The sequence below is a fragment of the Salvelinus sp. IW2-2015 genome, linkage group LG25, assembly GCF_002910315.2.
Source record: "Salvelinus sp. IW2-2015 linkage group LG25, ASM291031v2, whole genome shotgun sequence".
NCBI lineage: Eukaryota > Metazoa > Chordata > Actinopteri > Salmoniformes > Salmonidae > Salvelinus > Salvelinus sp. IW2-2015.
Window position 1 is genome coordinate 6,110,879 of NC_036865.1, and position 15,986 is coordinate 6,126,864.

The window sequence follows — 15,986 nt, forward strand, 5'->3', positions numbered from 1 at the left end:
ACTGCTGCTGCTCATTTCATGGCAAAGTTTGCAAATAACAAATAATAGATACAAATGATATACTTACTCATGATATAGTGTTGAAGTCGGAAGTTTACGTACACTTAGGTTGGTGTCATTAACTCGTTTTTCAACCACTCCACAAATTTCTTGTTGACTATAGTTTTGGCAAGTCAATTATCTACTTTGTGCATGACATGTAATTTTTCCAACAATTGTTTACAGACAGATTATTTCACTTATAATTCAATGTATCACAATTCCAGTGGGTCAGAAGTTTACATACACTAAGCTGACTGTGCCTTTGAACAGCTTTAAAAATTCCAGAAAATGATGTCATGGCTTTAGAAGCTTCTGATAGGCTAATTTACATAATTTGAGTCAATTGGAGGTATACCTGTGGATYTATTTCAAGGCCTACCTTCAGACTCAGTGGCTCTTTGCTTGACATTATGGGAAAATCAAAAGAAATCAGCCAAGACCTCAGAAAAAAAATTGTACACCTCCCCTAGTCTGGTTCATTTTTGGGAGCAATTTCCAAACGCCTGAAGGTACCACGTTCATCTGTACAAACAATAGTACGCAAGTATAAACACCATGGGACCATGCAGCCGGCATACCGCTCAGGAAGGAGATGCCTTCTGTCTCCTAGAGATGAACGTACTTTGGTGCGAAAAGTGCAAATCAATCCCAGAACAACAGCAAAGGACCTTGTGAAGATGCTGGAGGAAACAGGTACACAAGTATCTATATACACAGTAAAACGAGTCCTATATCGACATAACCTGAAGAAGGAAGAAGCCACTGCTCCAAAACCGCCATTAAAAAAAGCCAGACTATGGTTTGCAAATGCACATGGGGACAAAGATTGTACTTTCTGGAGAAATGTCCTCTGGTCTGATGAAACAAAAATAGAACTGTTTGGCCATAATGACCATCGTTTTGCTTTGAGGAAAAAGGGGGAGGCTTGAAAGCCGAAGAACACCATCCCAACTGAAGCACGGGGGTGGCAGCATCAAGTTGTGGGGGTGCTTTGCTGCCGGAGGGACTGGTGCACTTCATAAAATAGATGGCATCATGAGAAGGAAAATTATGTGGATATATTGGAGCAACATCTCAAGACATCAGTCAGGAAGCTCTTGGTTGCAAATGGGTCTTCAAAATGGACAATGTCCCCAAGCATACAACAAAGTTGTGGCAAAATGGCTTAAGGACAACAAAGTCAAGGTATTGGAGTGGCCATCACAAAGTCCTGACCTCAATCCTATAGAAAATGTGTGGGCACAACTGAAAAAGTGTGTGTGTGAGCAAGGAGGCCTACAAACCTGACTCAGTTACTCCTGCTCTGTCAGGAGGAATGGGCCAGAATTCACCCAACTTATTGTGGGAAGCTTGTGGAAGGCTACCTGTAACGTTACACCCAAGTTAAACAATTTAAAGGCAATGCTACCAAATACTAATTSAGTGTWTGTAAACTTCTGACCCACTAGGAATGTGATGTAAGAAATAAAAGCTGAAATAAATCATTCTCTACTATTATTCTGACATTTCACATTCTTAAAATAAAGTAGTGATCCTAACTGACCTAAGACAGGGAATTGTTACTAGGATTAAATGTCAGGAATTGTGAAAAAGGTTTAAATGTATTTGGCTAAGGTTTATGTAAACTTCCGACTTCAACTGTACTTCTACCAGGTAAACCTACTTTGTAGTTAACATTTTAATTGAGAAGGTTTTGGGGCAAGTATTTCTGTCAACCCACAAGATGGTTATCACATCAACTGGCTACACACGAAGTGATAGACAAATGTGCGCACCACACAGACCGATGGGCAATATTGCTGGAAACTAATTGTCAGATATTGTTTAATTTGGCTTTTTTAGCCAATAGTGGCTAACCAGGGGTGGGATAATGTTGCGTTGATAGTAGCTGGGAAATTGCAGTGTCTGATACTTTTTGAGATTTGTTTATGACACGTTAAAATTTCATGTACTTTCAGAGTTGTTTGGCGAGCTACGCATAGGTGGGCTGCTAGGTACTGGTAGCTCATGATTGACCTGTTGGAGACCCCATGCAGTAGAATATGCTAAAAATACTATTCATGAACCATATGACAAATGACACCAAATTTGGAATGTAGGCCCATGGTACATGTCTTAATGTAGTTTGAAAAGCTAAGGGATTGGTCAAAAGATGGCTGAGTTATTGACACACAATTTCTTTTTTTTACGTGTCAATCTAAACCACTGTAAATCTACTACACAGTGGCCTATCAACTTAACTTGTCATCGCGATCATGGATGTCCCTAAAACAAACCAAAAACAAGACAACTATTAACTCATTCTTTGCATATGTAACGCTAATGCTCAAAATCTGCGATCATCTTCTCATGAACCATAAATCAGATTCACTCCAGATTTTTTTTTAAACGTGTTAGTCTTTAATGGTTTTGAGAGAAATTGTTGCTTAAAAAAATATTGTGGCCGCTTTATACCAATAGATGCTAGAAATCACTATAGATGTCGGTGGTACTATAGGATACTAGTGCGAAAGCAATTGATCAAGTGGACTTTGTCTCATGCAAATGAATGTTAGGTTTATATTATGCAGATTACCAATGTAAAATAGCTCCAACATGAGAGTGCTTGTTTTGCTATCCAACTGTGTCCTTTCTTTCATCCCGTGAAGCCTGTTCATTGCTGCTCATAGCTATATTTTGCATTATTTTCCTGTGTTAAGAAAGGTTGTGCGTCGTGTAGGTGCGTGCTACTTTGCCTGTTCTTTTATTAGCCTAAGTTCAGTTTTCCTCCATGATGAAGTTGCTCTGTATTAAACTTTAGTTATGCATGAGGTTTGATTAACACACTGAAGCTTCGCCTGGCAACGCATGCAGTACAGTCGCTAGTGAAAGTCTACACACACCTTGCACAGTATTCACATTTTGCTAAAAAGGAATACATTGAGAATTTTTTCAAAGTGAAAGAAAAATTCTAGAACATTTTCCAAATAAATACAACATTTTGTGTATGTCTGCACACCCCAGAGTTAGTAGTTGGTGGAAGCACATTTGGCAGCCATTACAGTGATGAATCATTTTGAACCACAGGAGGTTGGTGGTAACTTAATTGGGGAGGATGGGCTTGTGGTAATGAGTGGAATGGTATCAAACACATGGTTTGATGCCATTTGCTCCGTTTCAGCCATTATTAGGAGCTGTCCTCCGCTCAGCATCCTCCACTGTTTTGAACAATTTTCTACCAACTTTGTGTGACTCTTAGGGCAACGTTTATCCATTGTTTTTGTTAACATTGCTTAAGCTTAGTAAATTTGGTGGGAATCATTGTTGGACAGCAATATTTAAGCCTTGTCTATGATTTTCAAGCAAATTTAAGTCAGGTCTGAGGCTGGACCACTCAGGAACACTCAACACTTCTTGGGAAGCCATTCTGGTGTGTCTTTGGAATTAAGATTTGTGTAATTGTCCCGCTGAAAAATAATACTCTGTTTTCTGAAAACCCTGGAATAGAGGTGGGTTTTCCTCAAAATTTTTAACTGGGCGTTGCTCCCTTCATAATTATTTCGATCCCAACAAACTCCTGAGTCCCTGCCAGTGACAAGTATACCCATAACATGGTGCTGCCACCACAATGATTCACAGCTGTGATGGCTGTCAAAGGTGCTCCTACCAAGTATTAACTACGGGGTGTGAAGACATACGCAATCAATAAGAATAACTTTCTTTGTATTGCTTTTTCATTACAAGTAACTATGTGCTTCACATCATAAAATAAAAGTACTAATGAAGAAACAAAGACCGGAGGGAGGAGAATGAAAAAAGATAATTGAAATCATACATTAAAAGCATCTTTATAAATGTATTCAGTAGGGTTTTAAAACTAGGTACTGAATCTGCAAGCCTGATTCTAGGGGCCCTAAGGGCATTTGCCATGTCTCCTTTCATTTTCAACCTAGACTTTGGCATGGTCAACAGTGCCAGAGGATCTCAGGCTGCTTCCTGGCTCGTAGGCTGCGCCCTGCACTTATTTTGTTATTTGGAAAATGTTATTTTTTAAATAATTTTCTTTCACTTTGAAAATGTGTAGTAGATTGTAGATCTGTATGAAAATAAATCTCTTATATACACAGTACCAGTCAAAAGTTTGGACACACCTACTCATTCAAGGGTTTTTCTTTATTTTTACTATTTTCTACGTTGTAGAATAATAGTGAAGACATCAACACTATGAAATAACACGTATGGAGAGACAAAATTGTTTAACAAATCTAAATATATTTGAGATTCCTCAAAGTAGCTACCCTTTGCTTTGATGCCAGTTTTGCACATTCTTGGCATTCTCTCAACCAGCTTCACCTGGAATGCTTTTCCAACCGTCTTGAACTAGTTCCCACACATGCTGAGCACTTGTTTCCTGATTTTCATTCACTCTGCGGTCTAACTCATCCCAAACCTTCTCAATTGGGTTGAGGTCGGGTGGTTGTGGAGGCCAGGTCATCTGATGCAGCACTCCATCACTCTCCTTCTTGGTCAAATGGCCCTTCTAACGGCCTTCCCCAGCCAAACCCGGACGACACTGGGGCAATTGTGCGCTGCCCTATGGGACTCCCAGTCACGGCCGGATGTGATGCAGCCTGGATTCGAACTAGGGACTGCAGTGATGCTTCTTGCACTGAGATGCAGTGCCTTATACCGCTCTGCCACTCGGGAGTGATATCCTGTTTATGGGTCAGATGTATAGAGACAATTTTGAGAATGGGGAGCAGGTACAATGGCAGGTAGTCTGTATCCCACATGCTGGATATCCTATGTGGTGTATTAACACAACACTAAAAACAGTAGTGGAGTGGTCTGATAGAGGAGATGCTGTGTGTGGGGGGGGTAATCTCCTCAGGTTTGTACTCATTAAGGCAGAACGTAGCAAAACGTTTTGCCATGGAAAAGTAAAATTAGCGTTTCTTATCGGCCTAATGAACCGCCCCCTGACTGTGAATGATGCCCCTCGCTCTCTGTGTTTAGGATCAGAAGAGTGCATGGTGGTGGAAAAAGAGGGGAGCGGAATGAAAAGCTCAGCATTTTAAGTGTTTACCGTTTGTACCAAGTGGGCAGATTTTTATCTGCTACGGCAGTGCCGGATCCAGAGAGGGGGGAATAACGCTATTGAATGCTCAGCCGAATGCACGACAATAGCACTGCTGTGCAAACAATGTGGCCCCACGGCTAGGGCAGTGGACTCACAGGACACAGCTGCCAAGGGCTAGGTCTAACCTGAACTCCTGTGTTGCTCGCACACTGTATGTCACTCCGTTACTTGCCTACACCCTGTCATTCCCTCACTTGCTGATTTACTCACTCGCCTACGACAAAAATCTTTTATGATAAAAATGATCTGCTAGAATGTCTCTGATTCTAAGGTCACTAGTATCGACACAGGCTCCGTATTGGAACAGTCTCTCCATCAATGAACCAGGAAGTGGGCCAGAATAAGCTCACTAAATCATCTCTGTAGTCTGGGCCAAAATATATACCAAATGGCCCTAAACTTTATCGGCTGAAATCCATACGGAGCGAACTCCTCAATGCCCCTTCCCTCCTCCAACTCACTAGGAACTTTGATTCAGATCAGATGAATGTAGGCTTTATAGCACCTATTGAGTAGAATATGATGGACTAATTCTACTGGGGCACCCGAGTGGCACAGTGGTCTAAGGCACTGCATACAGTTGAAGTCGGAAGTTTACATTCACTTAGGTTGGAGTCATTAAAACTCGTTTTTTAACCACTCCACACATTTCTTGTTAACTAACTATAGTTTTGGCAAGTCATACTTTGCATGACAAGTCATTTTTCCAACAATTGTTTACAGACAGATTATTTAACTTATAATTCATTGTAACACAATTCCGGTGGGTCAGAAGTTTACATACACTAAATTGACTGTGCCTTTAAACAGCTTGGAAAATTCCAGAATATGATGTCATGGCTTTAGAAGCTTCTGATAGGCTAATTGACATAATTTCAGTCAATTGGAAGTGTACCTGTAGATGTATTTCAAGGCCTACCTTCAAACTCAGTGCCTCTGCTTGACATCATGGGAAAATCAAAAGAAATCAGCCTAGACCTCCACAAAAAATTGCGGACCTCCACAAGGGGTTCATCCTTGGGAGCAATTTCCAAATGCTTGAAGGTACCACGTTCATCTGTACAAACAATATTACGCAAGCATAAACACCATGGGACACGCAGCCGGCATAACACTCAGGAAGGAGACACCTTCTGTCTCCTAGAGATGAACATAATTTGGTGCGAAAAGTGCAAATCAATCCCAGAACAACAGTAAAGGACCTTGGAAAGATGCTGGAGGAAACGGGTACAAAAGTATCTATATCCACAGTAAAACGAGTCCTATATCGACATAACCTGAAAGGCCGCTCAGCAAGGAAGAAGCCACTGCTGTAAAACCGGCATAAATAAGCCAGACTATGGTTTGCAACAGCACATGGGGACAAAGATCGTACTTTTTGGAGAAATGTCCTCTGGTCTGATGAAACAAAAATAGAACTGTTTGGCCATAATGACCATCGTTATGTTTTGAGGAAAAAGGGGGAGGCTTGCAAACTGAGGAACACCATCCCAACCGTGTGCACGGGGGTGGCAGCATCATGTTGTCGGGGTGCTTTGCTGCAGGTGGGACTGGTGCACTTCACAAAATAGATAGCATCATGTGGAAGGAAAATTATGTTGATATATTGAAGCAACATCTCAATACATCAGTCAGGAAGTTAAAACTTGGTCGCAAATGGGTCTTCCAAATGGACAATGACCCCAAGCATACAACAAAGTCAAGGTTTTGCAGTGGCCATCACAAAGCCCTGACCTCAATCCTATAGACAATTTGTGGGCAGAACTGAAAAAGTGTGTGTGAGCAAGGAGGCCTACAAACCTCGGTTACACCAGCTCTGTCAGTAGGAATGGGCCAGAATTCACCCAACTTGTTGTGGGAGGCTTGTGGAAGGCTACCCAAAACATTTGACCCAAGTTAAACAATTTAAACGCAATGTTACCAAATACTAATTGAGTGTTTGTAAACTTCTGACCCACTGGGAATGTGATGAAAGAAATGAAAGCTGAAATAAATCATTCTCTCTACTATTATTCTGACATTTCACATTCTTAAAATAAAGTGGTGATCCTAACTGACCTAAAACAGGGAATTTTTACTATGATTAAATGTCAGGAATTGTGAAAAACTGAGTTTAAATGTATTTGGCTAAGGTGTATGTAAACTTCTGACTTCAACTGTATCTACCTCCATCACTCCAGTATCCCTGCACATGTACATATGGTATTGGAAGTGACTTTATAAATATTTCCTGTAAATAGTATGGTTACTTACACAATAAAGTATTTCATATGTACTATTCTTATTTGTCATGTTTTTTTCTTCTTCTAGTAATAGATTGTTATTGTTGTGTTTTGAGTTTGCAAGAACTTTATTTCACTGTACTTGTGCATGTGACATTGAAAACATGTAACTTGAAAAGAAGGAATGAAAATTAACTATTTAGGGTATTATATTATTTTTATTATTACTATAACCTGCCGTTTTAAGAAATCAATTGTGAACCATCTGTGACATGCTACAGGCTGGCAAAAGCACTCAGAATACCCCCCCCCCCCCCCCCCCCCCTCCCCTAAAAGGAAAAACAAATAATAAAAAATAAAACACAAACAAAAAAAAAAACAAACATCCCATTTTGCTGGCTGTGTATCCATCTACCGGGTTGTTGTCCTTGTTCACAATGACTCCAAAATCCTTCTGAACCAAAATTGGGAATTTCACAATGGTGTTTTTCATATTTCTCCGGTTAGGCCTACGTGAGCCATTTTCGCGTGAGCTAGGCTAGCCAGGGAAAGTACACTTGGGAACTAATTATCACGTGGGGGGATGAAACATACATTTCAGCACCACACAAATAAAGGACAGTTCCCTGATCCACTGCATGTGTGGCTGGTAGCCTAGATGTCTGCCTCACCAGTCACAGAATGGAATTGGCAACACAACAAGCTTTTTAAGTTTGTAAAATAATACAATTTTCTAATGGTTTAAAACGTTTCCGACCCGCAACTTAATTGTTCTGAACCGTGAGCCGACCCACGGGTTGAAAGAATGTTTTCATTCCACACGCCAGCTGATTTTGTATGTATATTTTTTTGCTGGTTAACCGCAGGGAACCGTGGGTACCTGATCCAATGCAGGACTCTAGTTCAGAGGGTGGCCACATGGCAGGTCAGCTAGCCAGGAGAACTGAATCAACTGATTCGTCACACACACTCCTAACTTCAAAATAGCCCACTCTGGAAATGAAACATCTTGAGTGTTTTGAGGATAGAGCACACTCTCAAACCACGACATTCTTGGCACTAGTTTCATCTACTCTTGATTTTCTAGGTGTGTCCCTACTCTTGAAATCCTCTGCTGTTTACATTCCTATCAGACCAACACAAATCTGCGTATTTCCCATGGTTCATGCTGTGTAATATCAGGCAGTATGGTCTATGATTTGTCTTCTTTGACTTGGGCATGAGAGTTGTAAGAGGCCCTCATTTAGTTGAAACCCTGCTCTCTCCTTATCAGGGTCACTGCTGAACTTTCAACAAATGGATACGGTTGTATGTTTTTGTGCATCTGTGTGTATGATGAGTGTTCCTTATCCTCTCACAAGTCATCAACATAAAATCACTTATCTCCAAGCTCGTCTTAAATAACTTTCACAGTGTCCAATAGTAGGGATGCTCTACTTTGATAACCAACAGATAAGATGTCTAACCTCTGACCCCTCTCTTCTCTTGCAGGACCGGAATCGGCCCTTTGATGCATTTAGCTTGCACTCTTTGGAGAATTCCTTAATGGATATGATAAGGACTGATCATGACAAAGGTAAACCACACCTTGCTGGTGGCCCACCAATGAGTGTCGCTGATATTATATGGAGGAATCATTTTGCAGGTTAGGAATATTCATACATCCATGCCTATGTTTTTTATTTTAGGCTTCATGGGAATCATCTTTTGGTAGAACTTTATTGACATTTTTTGTTGTTGCACTATTTGCCTTTATCACCAATACAATCTAGTTTTTGCGATCGTATGTTTTATACGATAAATTAACCACTGGCCTAACCTGCAAAATCTGACACAATTTTCTTGCACTCTGTGTATGGTGTATGCTTTTTTTGATATTCCTTACAAGCTGCTTCTGCATTTTCTTCTGACTTTAATCAAATATTCATGATTACATTTTTGCTTCTGTTTCCCGGGTTTATATTGTGGTCGGTCAGATGTAAAAAAATATTTATATTGATGGCACTTGTGTCATGGTATATTGCGATGTTTTGAGTGACCGTGTGTGATTGATTGTTCACGTGTGTGTGTGTGTGTGCTCCTTTGCGTGCCTTTTTGAAGGTGTGTCTGTTTGCGTGTGAACCATTTATTTATTACTACCGGAATCATTGACAGACTTTTATTTGGTGCCGTTATGGCACAGTGACGGTTCTAGTCAGATTGTATTTGTTCCTGTTATTAAGTTGGGAGGAAGGATGTTGGAGAAAGTGAAATTGGTATGAACCCGAGCTAAAGTTACCCCTTATAGGCTTCTCCTCTGCCGGATGACCATAACATTTGAGTCAAACTCATTTGGGGTCAAAGAAATGGGTTCAAATGTGTCTGTTGGATTGCTGGGAACATACGAGTAAAATGCAACTCTAAAGGCTGGCATAGAGATTCTTTGATACAAAGAAATATCAAAGCAATTATTCCAATGCCCTATTTCTGGTATTATGAGTAGCGGCCTGCTGCTTTCTTATGCATAGATTAGGTTTTTCAATATTGTGTCAGGAGAGGATTGTTTTATCACCGCAAAGGTCGTCCCGGGCAGGCTCGACTTCACTGGAACTAGAGGGAGGAGATGGAGACTTCTCCTGAAAATGTTGCCCTGTGGGAGAGAGAGGAGGATGGTTCCACATTCCTGGCCCAGCACTGTTTACTCCCCTTCCTCATGTCATCAGCGTGTGGCTGCCTTCAGAGAGGCGTGCTGCCGCTTGGCCTGTCACAGAGCAGGTCTTCCCTGTTGGTGTCCTCCTCCCCTCCCTCGGCTCCACTGGCTTTGGCTGCCAGTGGAACCTAATACAGCAAGGCACAGGACAGCCGTCTATTTGTGCTGTCTTGCCAACGGTTATTGACAATGGCCATTGACTCTGAACATAGGAGTTAGCAAGACCGCACAAACAGATCTGGGACCAGGCTAAGGGACAGCTACCAAGATCAGTCACTTGCACTCAGGGGTAAAATTAAGTGCAGAAGATATGGTCCTGGCAGAAGAAATAGTGGGGGTACCCCATACCATTTAAAACTGAGACTATCACAATAATTAACACAAAATAGCAAGAAAGCTATAGGCTATTAGACCATTATTTAGCATTACCGCATGAAAAATGTGTGAATTGACTTAAAATCCAGTGATATACGCTCCAAATTGTGTTATGGTTAGAGGAGAACACTTACCTTTTGCCAAGGCGGAGATGAGTGGCAGAGACCGAGGCGCAGCATTGGACGCACCTATTCAGGCTTCAAATGTAGGCCTAATGACAGTCTCAGAATTTCATTACAATACATGTGAAGGTGTTTTATGACCGCTGTGTCTTTTTAATTCATCAAATTGCGGCTGCACAGTGCATTGTTTGGATGCTGGAATTATTTTGTGAGTGGACGACCGTTCATGGGTAGCATGGGAAGTGATTGACAATCAGATGAGAGCCTCATGACTGTTTCGTGTTTATGCCAATGCCACATTAAAAAGTAATAGGTGTTAAGTGGTATGACATCTTTACTAGGCCCGCAGTGATCATATGAAATGAATAGGGATTCTATATTCTATGATTACACCTAGGCTATGAAAAACAATTGTACGGGTTTCTTGTCCCGGGCAGAAATTACAACTATTTTCACCCCTGCTTGCACTTTGCTTATCCATTCCCTGTGTTATTATCTCAAAGTGATGCTGACTCAATGTTGCTGTTGCAGTCATTTAGCTGTGGCGCTACGCCACGGCAAAAATAATTGCAAAAGAATATGGAACATGAATGAAAAGAAAAAAATCTCCTCAGGCACATTTTGAAGATGCTAGAACAGTCCACATTTACTTTTCCTCAGCAAACAAAATGAGTAATGAATAGAAAAATAAGGCAAGCCTATAGTAGAATAGTTTATCTATTTACGTAGTCGGCTTCTTGTTTTTTTTCCTATGCAAGAAAAATGCTCCTCGAGGCGCGTTCAAGTTATGAGCGATAGGGAGGGAAACGTGCAAGACAGTCAATGCACAACAATTCTTGCAATCGCTGGGAAAACAGCAGTTTTAATTGTTAGTTTATTTATTTATTTCTCAACTCCTAAATATTAGCGAACTACACCATTTTAAACCCAGGTTTTTTAGAAGCAACATAGCCTCTGCAGAGTCCCCAAAAACCGGATGTTCTGGTTTTCGAGGGAAATGGAAAGAGAGCCTGTGACCCAACTTCCGCTTTTGGATGTTAGCAAGGCGACACTCCATCTTCACTCCTCCTCCACATTTACTAGATTGATTGAACAGTGCAGAAGAGAACCTTCTCGTCAAGACCAGAATGTAGGAGATCTAGTTCAGGCGTTTATTTTACGCCCGCTATGTTAGGCTGTCAGCAGTATGGTTAGCAGCAGCATGGTTAACACTTAGCAATTAGCTGTGAGTGCATAGGGGAAAGTGGGACTAAATGTAACAGGGTCAATTGTAGGGTAACTTGGGGGTGAAACGCCACCATACCTCAATCATTTTTCTTTTTACTTAAAAATTGTGAAACAGATTACATTTTTTGTAGAGCAAGAGTAGTGGCAACCAGGAAAAGTGTTGGGGGTGACATGAAGTGGTTTCTGTGAGAAGTACAGGAAGGGGTCTCATTACTCTGGGTGGCAGGTTACCCTAGCAGGTAGGCCTACATTATATTCACTGTGTTTATGCAAGTTTTTTGGGACTAAAATGAATCAATAGGATGCTAACCAGTTAACATATAATAATTGGGATCTAGCTAATGATTATCCCAATGAGGTAAACGCATATAGGCAACCCCATGCTTCAGCCTATTTATTTATAGTCGCTATGCTGCATCATTTGGGCTACAGATGATAATGCTTCTTGCTAATAGCATACCTGATAATATGGACCATGCAATCATTTCTGGATGTGGAAATGTATTTTTTAATTGTCTAAATATATATATTTTTTTTTCACCTTTATTTAACCAGGTAGGCCAGTTGAGAACAAGTTCTCATTTACAACCTCGACCTGGCCAAGATAAAGCAAAGCAGTGCGACACAAACAACAGAGTTACACATGGGATAAACAAATGTACAGTCAATAACACAAAGTGTGTGCAAATGTAGTAAGATTAGGCAGGTAAGGCAATAACTAGGCCATGGTGGCAAAATAATTACAATTTAGCCTTCACACTGGAGTGATAGATGTGCAGATGATGATGTGCAAGTAGAGATACTGGGGTGCAAAAAAATAACTATGGGGGTGGGCTATTTACAAATGGGTTGTGTACAGGTGCAGTGATCAGGAAGCTGCTCTGACAGCTGGTGCTTAAAGTTAGTGAGGGAGATATGAGTCTCCAGCTTAAGTGATTTTTGCAATTCGTTCCAGTCATTGGCAGCAGAGAACTGTAAGGAAAGGCGGCCAAAGCAGGTGTTGACCAGTGAAATATACCTGCTGGAGCGCGTGCTACGGGTGGGTGTTACTATGGTGACCAGTGAGCTGAGATAAGGCGGAGCTTTACCTAGCGAAGACTTATAGATATAACCTGGAGCCAGTGGGTTTGGCAACGAATATGTAGCGAGGGCCATTTGAATTCATTTTGGAGTAGAATGTCCTTTTAAAAACTCACCAGAACTGAGCTTCTCAGTCCTTCCAATGTTCTCGTTGACAAATTAATCGAACAGACCACCCCACTAAACTGTCATGCTTGCCGTCACTAATTGTTCTTTCAAAGACATTTCTGTAATACCTAGCATTTTAATCCTGATTCAAAAAAAAGGTTTATTAGTCACATGCGCCGAATTCAACAGGTTACACCTTACAGTGAAATGCTTGCTTACGAGCCCCTAACCAACAATGCAGTTTCAAAAAATACACATAAGAATAAGAGAAAAGTAACAAGTAATTAAAGAGCAGCAGTGAAATAACAATAGTGAGACTATATCTAGGGTGGTACCAATACAGAGTCAATGTGTGGAGCCACCGGTTATTTGAGGTAGTATGTACATGTAGGTAGAGTTATTAAATTGACTATGCATAGATGACAAGAGTGTAGCAGTGGCGTAAAGAGGGGATGAGGGGGGGTGGAGGGCACTGCAAATTTTCTGGGTAGCTATTTGACAAAATGTTCAGGAGTCTTATGGCTTATGGGGTTAGAAGCTCTTTCGAAGCATCTTGGACCTAGACTTGGCGCTCCGGTACTGTTTGCTGTGCAATAGCAGAGAGAACAGTCTATGACTAGGGTGGCTGGGGTCTTTGACAATTTTTAGGGCCTTCCTCTGACACCGCCTGGTATAGAGGTCCTGGGTGACGGGAAGCTTGGCCCCAGTGATGTACTGGGCCGTTCGCACTACCCTCTGTAGTGCCTTGTGGTCGGAGGCCGAGCAGTTGCCATACCAGGCAGTGATGCAACCAGCCAGGATGCTCTCGATGGTGCAGCTGTAGAACCTTTTTGAGGATCTGAGGACCCATGCCAAATATTTTCAATCTTCTGAGGGGGAATTGGCTTTGTCGTGCCCTCTTCATGACTGTCTTGGTGTGCTTGGACCATGTTAGTTTGTTGGTGATGTGGACACCTGAAGCTCTCAACCTGCTCCACTGCAGCACCACTCAATGAGAATGGGGGCGTGCTGCGAATGCTGCCTCTAATCCATTGCTTCTGGTTGGAGTATGTACTGTGGGGATGACATCATCGATGCACTTATTAATGAAGCCAATGACTGATGTGGTGTACTTCTCAATGCCATTGGAGGAATCGCGGAACATATTCCAGTCTGTGCTAGAAAAACAGTTCACCACTTTTTTTTATTGATCTCGTCACTGGTGCTTCCTGCTTAAATTTTTGCTTGTAAGCAGGAATCAGGAGGATAGAATTATGGTCAGATTTGCCAAATGGAGGGCGAGGGAGAGCTTTGTATGCGGAGTACAGGTGGTCCAGAGTTCTTTTTCCTCTGGTTGCACATTTAACATACTGATAGAAATTTGGTAAAATGGATTTAAGTTTCCCTGCATTAAAGTCCCCGGCTGCTAGAAGTGTCGCCTCTGGGTGAGCGTTTTGTTGTTTGCTTATTTCGGAATACAGCTCATTCAATGCTGTCTTAGTGCCAGCCTCTGACTGTGGTGAGTGTTGTTTGGGATTACGATCACATGCGTTGAGTGTGTGTGGAGGAGGAAACTGTGCGAGGAATGAGAGGGCATGCTGAGTGCTGAGTGTGTGATGAGAATGGGGGGTTACACAAGGGGAGTGAATGTGAACTACCCTCTGTCTGGCGGTGAGAAGGGCAAGCCTCTATAGAGTTGACTCTGTGTTTGCAGAGGAGTCAGTCCAGAGACTCAGTCCAGGGGGAGGGAAAGGGAGAGGAGCGGGTGCCACTGACTGCCACTCAATTCTTGTGATCCTCTCCAACTCCTGAATGCTGATTTTAATCCGATCGGAATGGCGTGCATGGGGAATTTACGCTCTGTTTTGAAAGGGAGCAGGCAGGTCTGGGATGGCCTGAACAAACAGGCCCGCTGAGCTCAAGTGTGTAGAGTAAGGGTTAGAGTTAGGCCTCCACCGCTCCATAGACTGACTGGCATATACCGCCACATGCAAATCAGCCTCTCTATTCAAAGCATTCATGTCCACACACATCTGCTGCTCAGCTGTTCTGCCTCACACGGCCTTTCACATGTGACTGTATGCCTCAGCTACGAATAGACTCCATTGTCAATTTGTGTGCGTTTTAATCAACTTGAGCTTTTGAAAATGGCATGTTATGGGTTTAAAAGGTATTTAGTGATGTTTGAATTACCATAAATGTCAGCAGTGCGTAGAAACATGTAGCCTCGTAATAACAAATAGGCCTGCTGTTTGTTTCGAAAAAGCTAAAGAGTTTAGCCATTATACGACTGACTTTCATAGAATAAAATAATCAACTCTTGATTGTGTGTGTGGGAGAGGGTCATTCTGGGTTAGGTGTGTGGGGTGATGTGGACATTTGCATTGGTTGGATGGAGACTTAAGCAAGTGTGTAGGCTTATTTGACAGATGGGATCAGTTGCTGTGTAGGACTACATGCTAAAAGAATGGCATCTATGCTGTGGTTGATTAATGAAATGAGTCTTCGAACTGTAAATACACATCTCAACTAGTTTAAACTCTCCCGTCTCTCTAACTTGAGTACAGATCTATTGAGCAACGCTGTTTGTCTTAGTGTGTTTGTTGATTACAAATCAATAGATAATAAAATGGGCGGCAAGAGTAAGGTTTTATCGAGAGGGAAGCTCGAACTTCAGAGTAGTCAGATGGAGACAGAGCAGTGAAGGCTTCTTTTGGGTCAAAGAGATGTCTCACAGCCTGACCCTGAGGTAAAAGGTCACCCAGACCTTCAGGCTCTCTTGGCCAGGCTGACCGATAACCTGAACTTTACCTAGTCCAGTCAAATGTAGGCTAGGCTACCTCAAATATGCACCTATAATCATTTGCTCTATCACTGACGACAATGGAGGATGTCTCTGCACTTTAAACAGTCTGCAATCATTGTTGGGAGATGAGATAACGTTTTTAGCTTTGTTGGAAGTGGTAAAGGTTAGACACACACACACACACACCATTAGCTTAGTTTAGCCTTTGTCCATCCAG

General features: G+C 41.8%; 1 protein-coding gene across 5 annotated transcripts in view; it reads left to right on the forward strand.

The window, feature by feature from the left end:
- The window catches only part of LOC111951796 (cytoplasmic polyadenylation element-binding protein 3-like), a 71,536-nt gene that overhangs the window by 12,334 nt on the left and 43,216 nt on the right, over positions 1 to 15,986 (forward strand). For 3 of the 5 annotated variants that reach the window (XM_023970010.3, XM_023970011.3, XM_023970012.3), the window contains exon 3: positions 8,875 to 9,028. In XM_023970010.3, the coding sequence (XP_023825778.1) occupies positions 8,875 to 9,028 (154 nt within the window). The remainder of the gene's footprint in view (positions 1 to 8,874; positions 9,029 to 15,986) is intronic. The other 2 variants (XM_023970013.3, XM_023970014.3) reach the window with 1 other exon arrangement.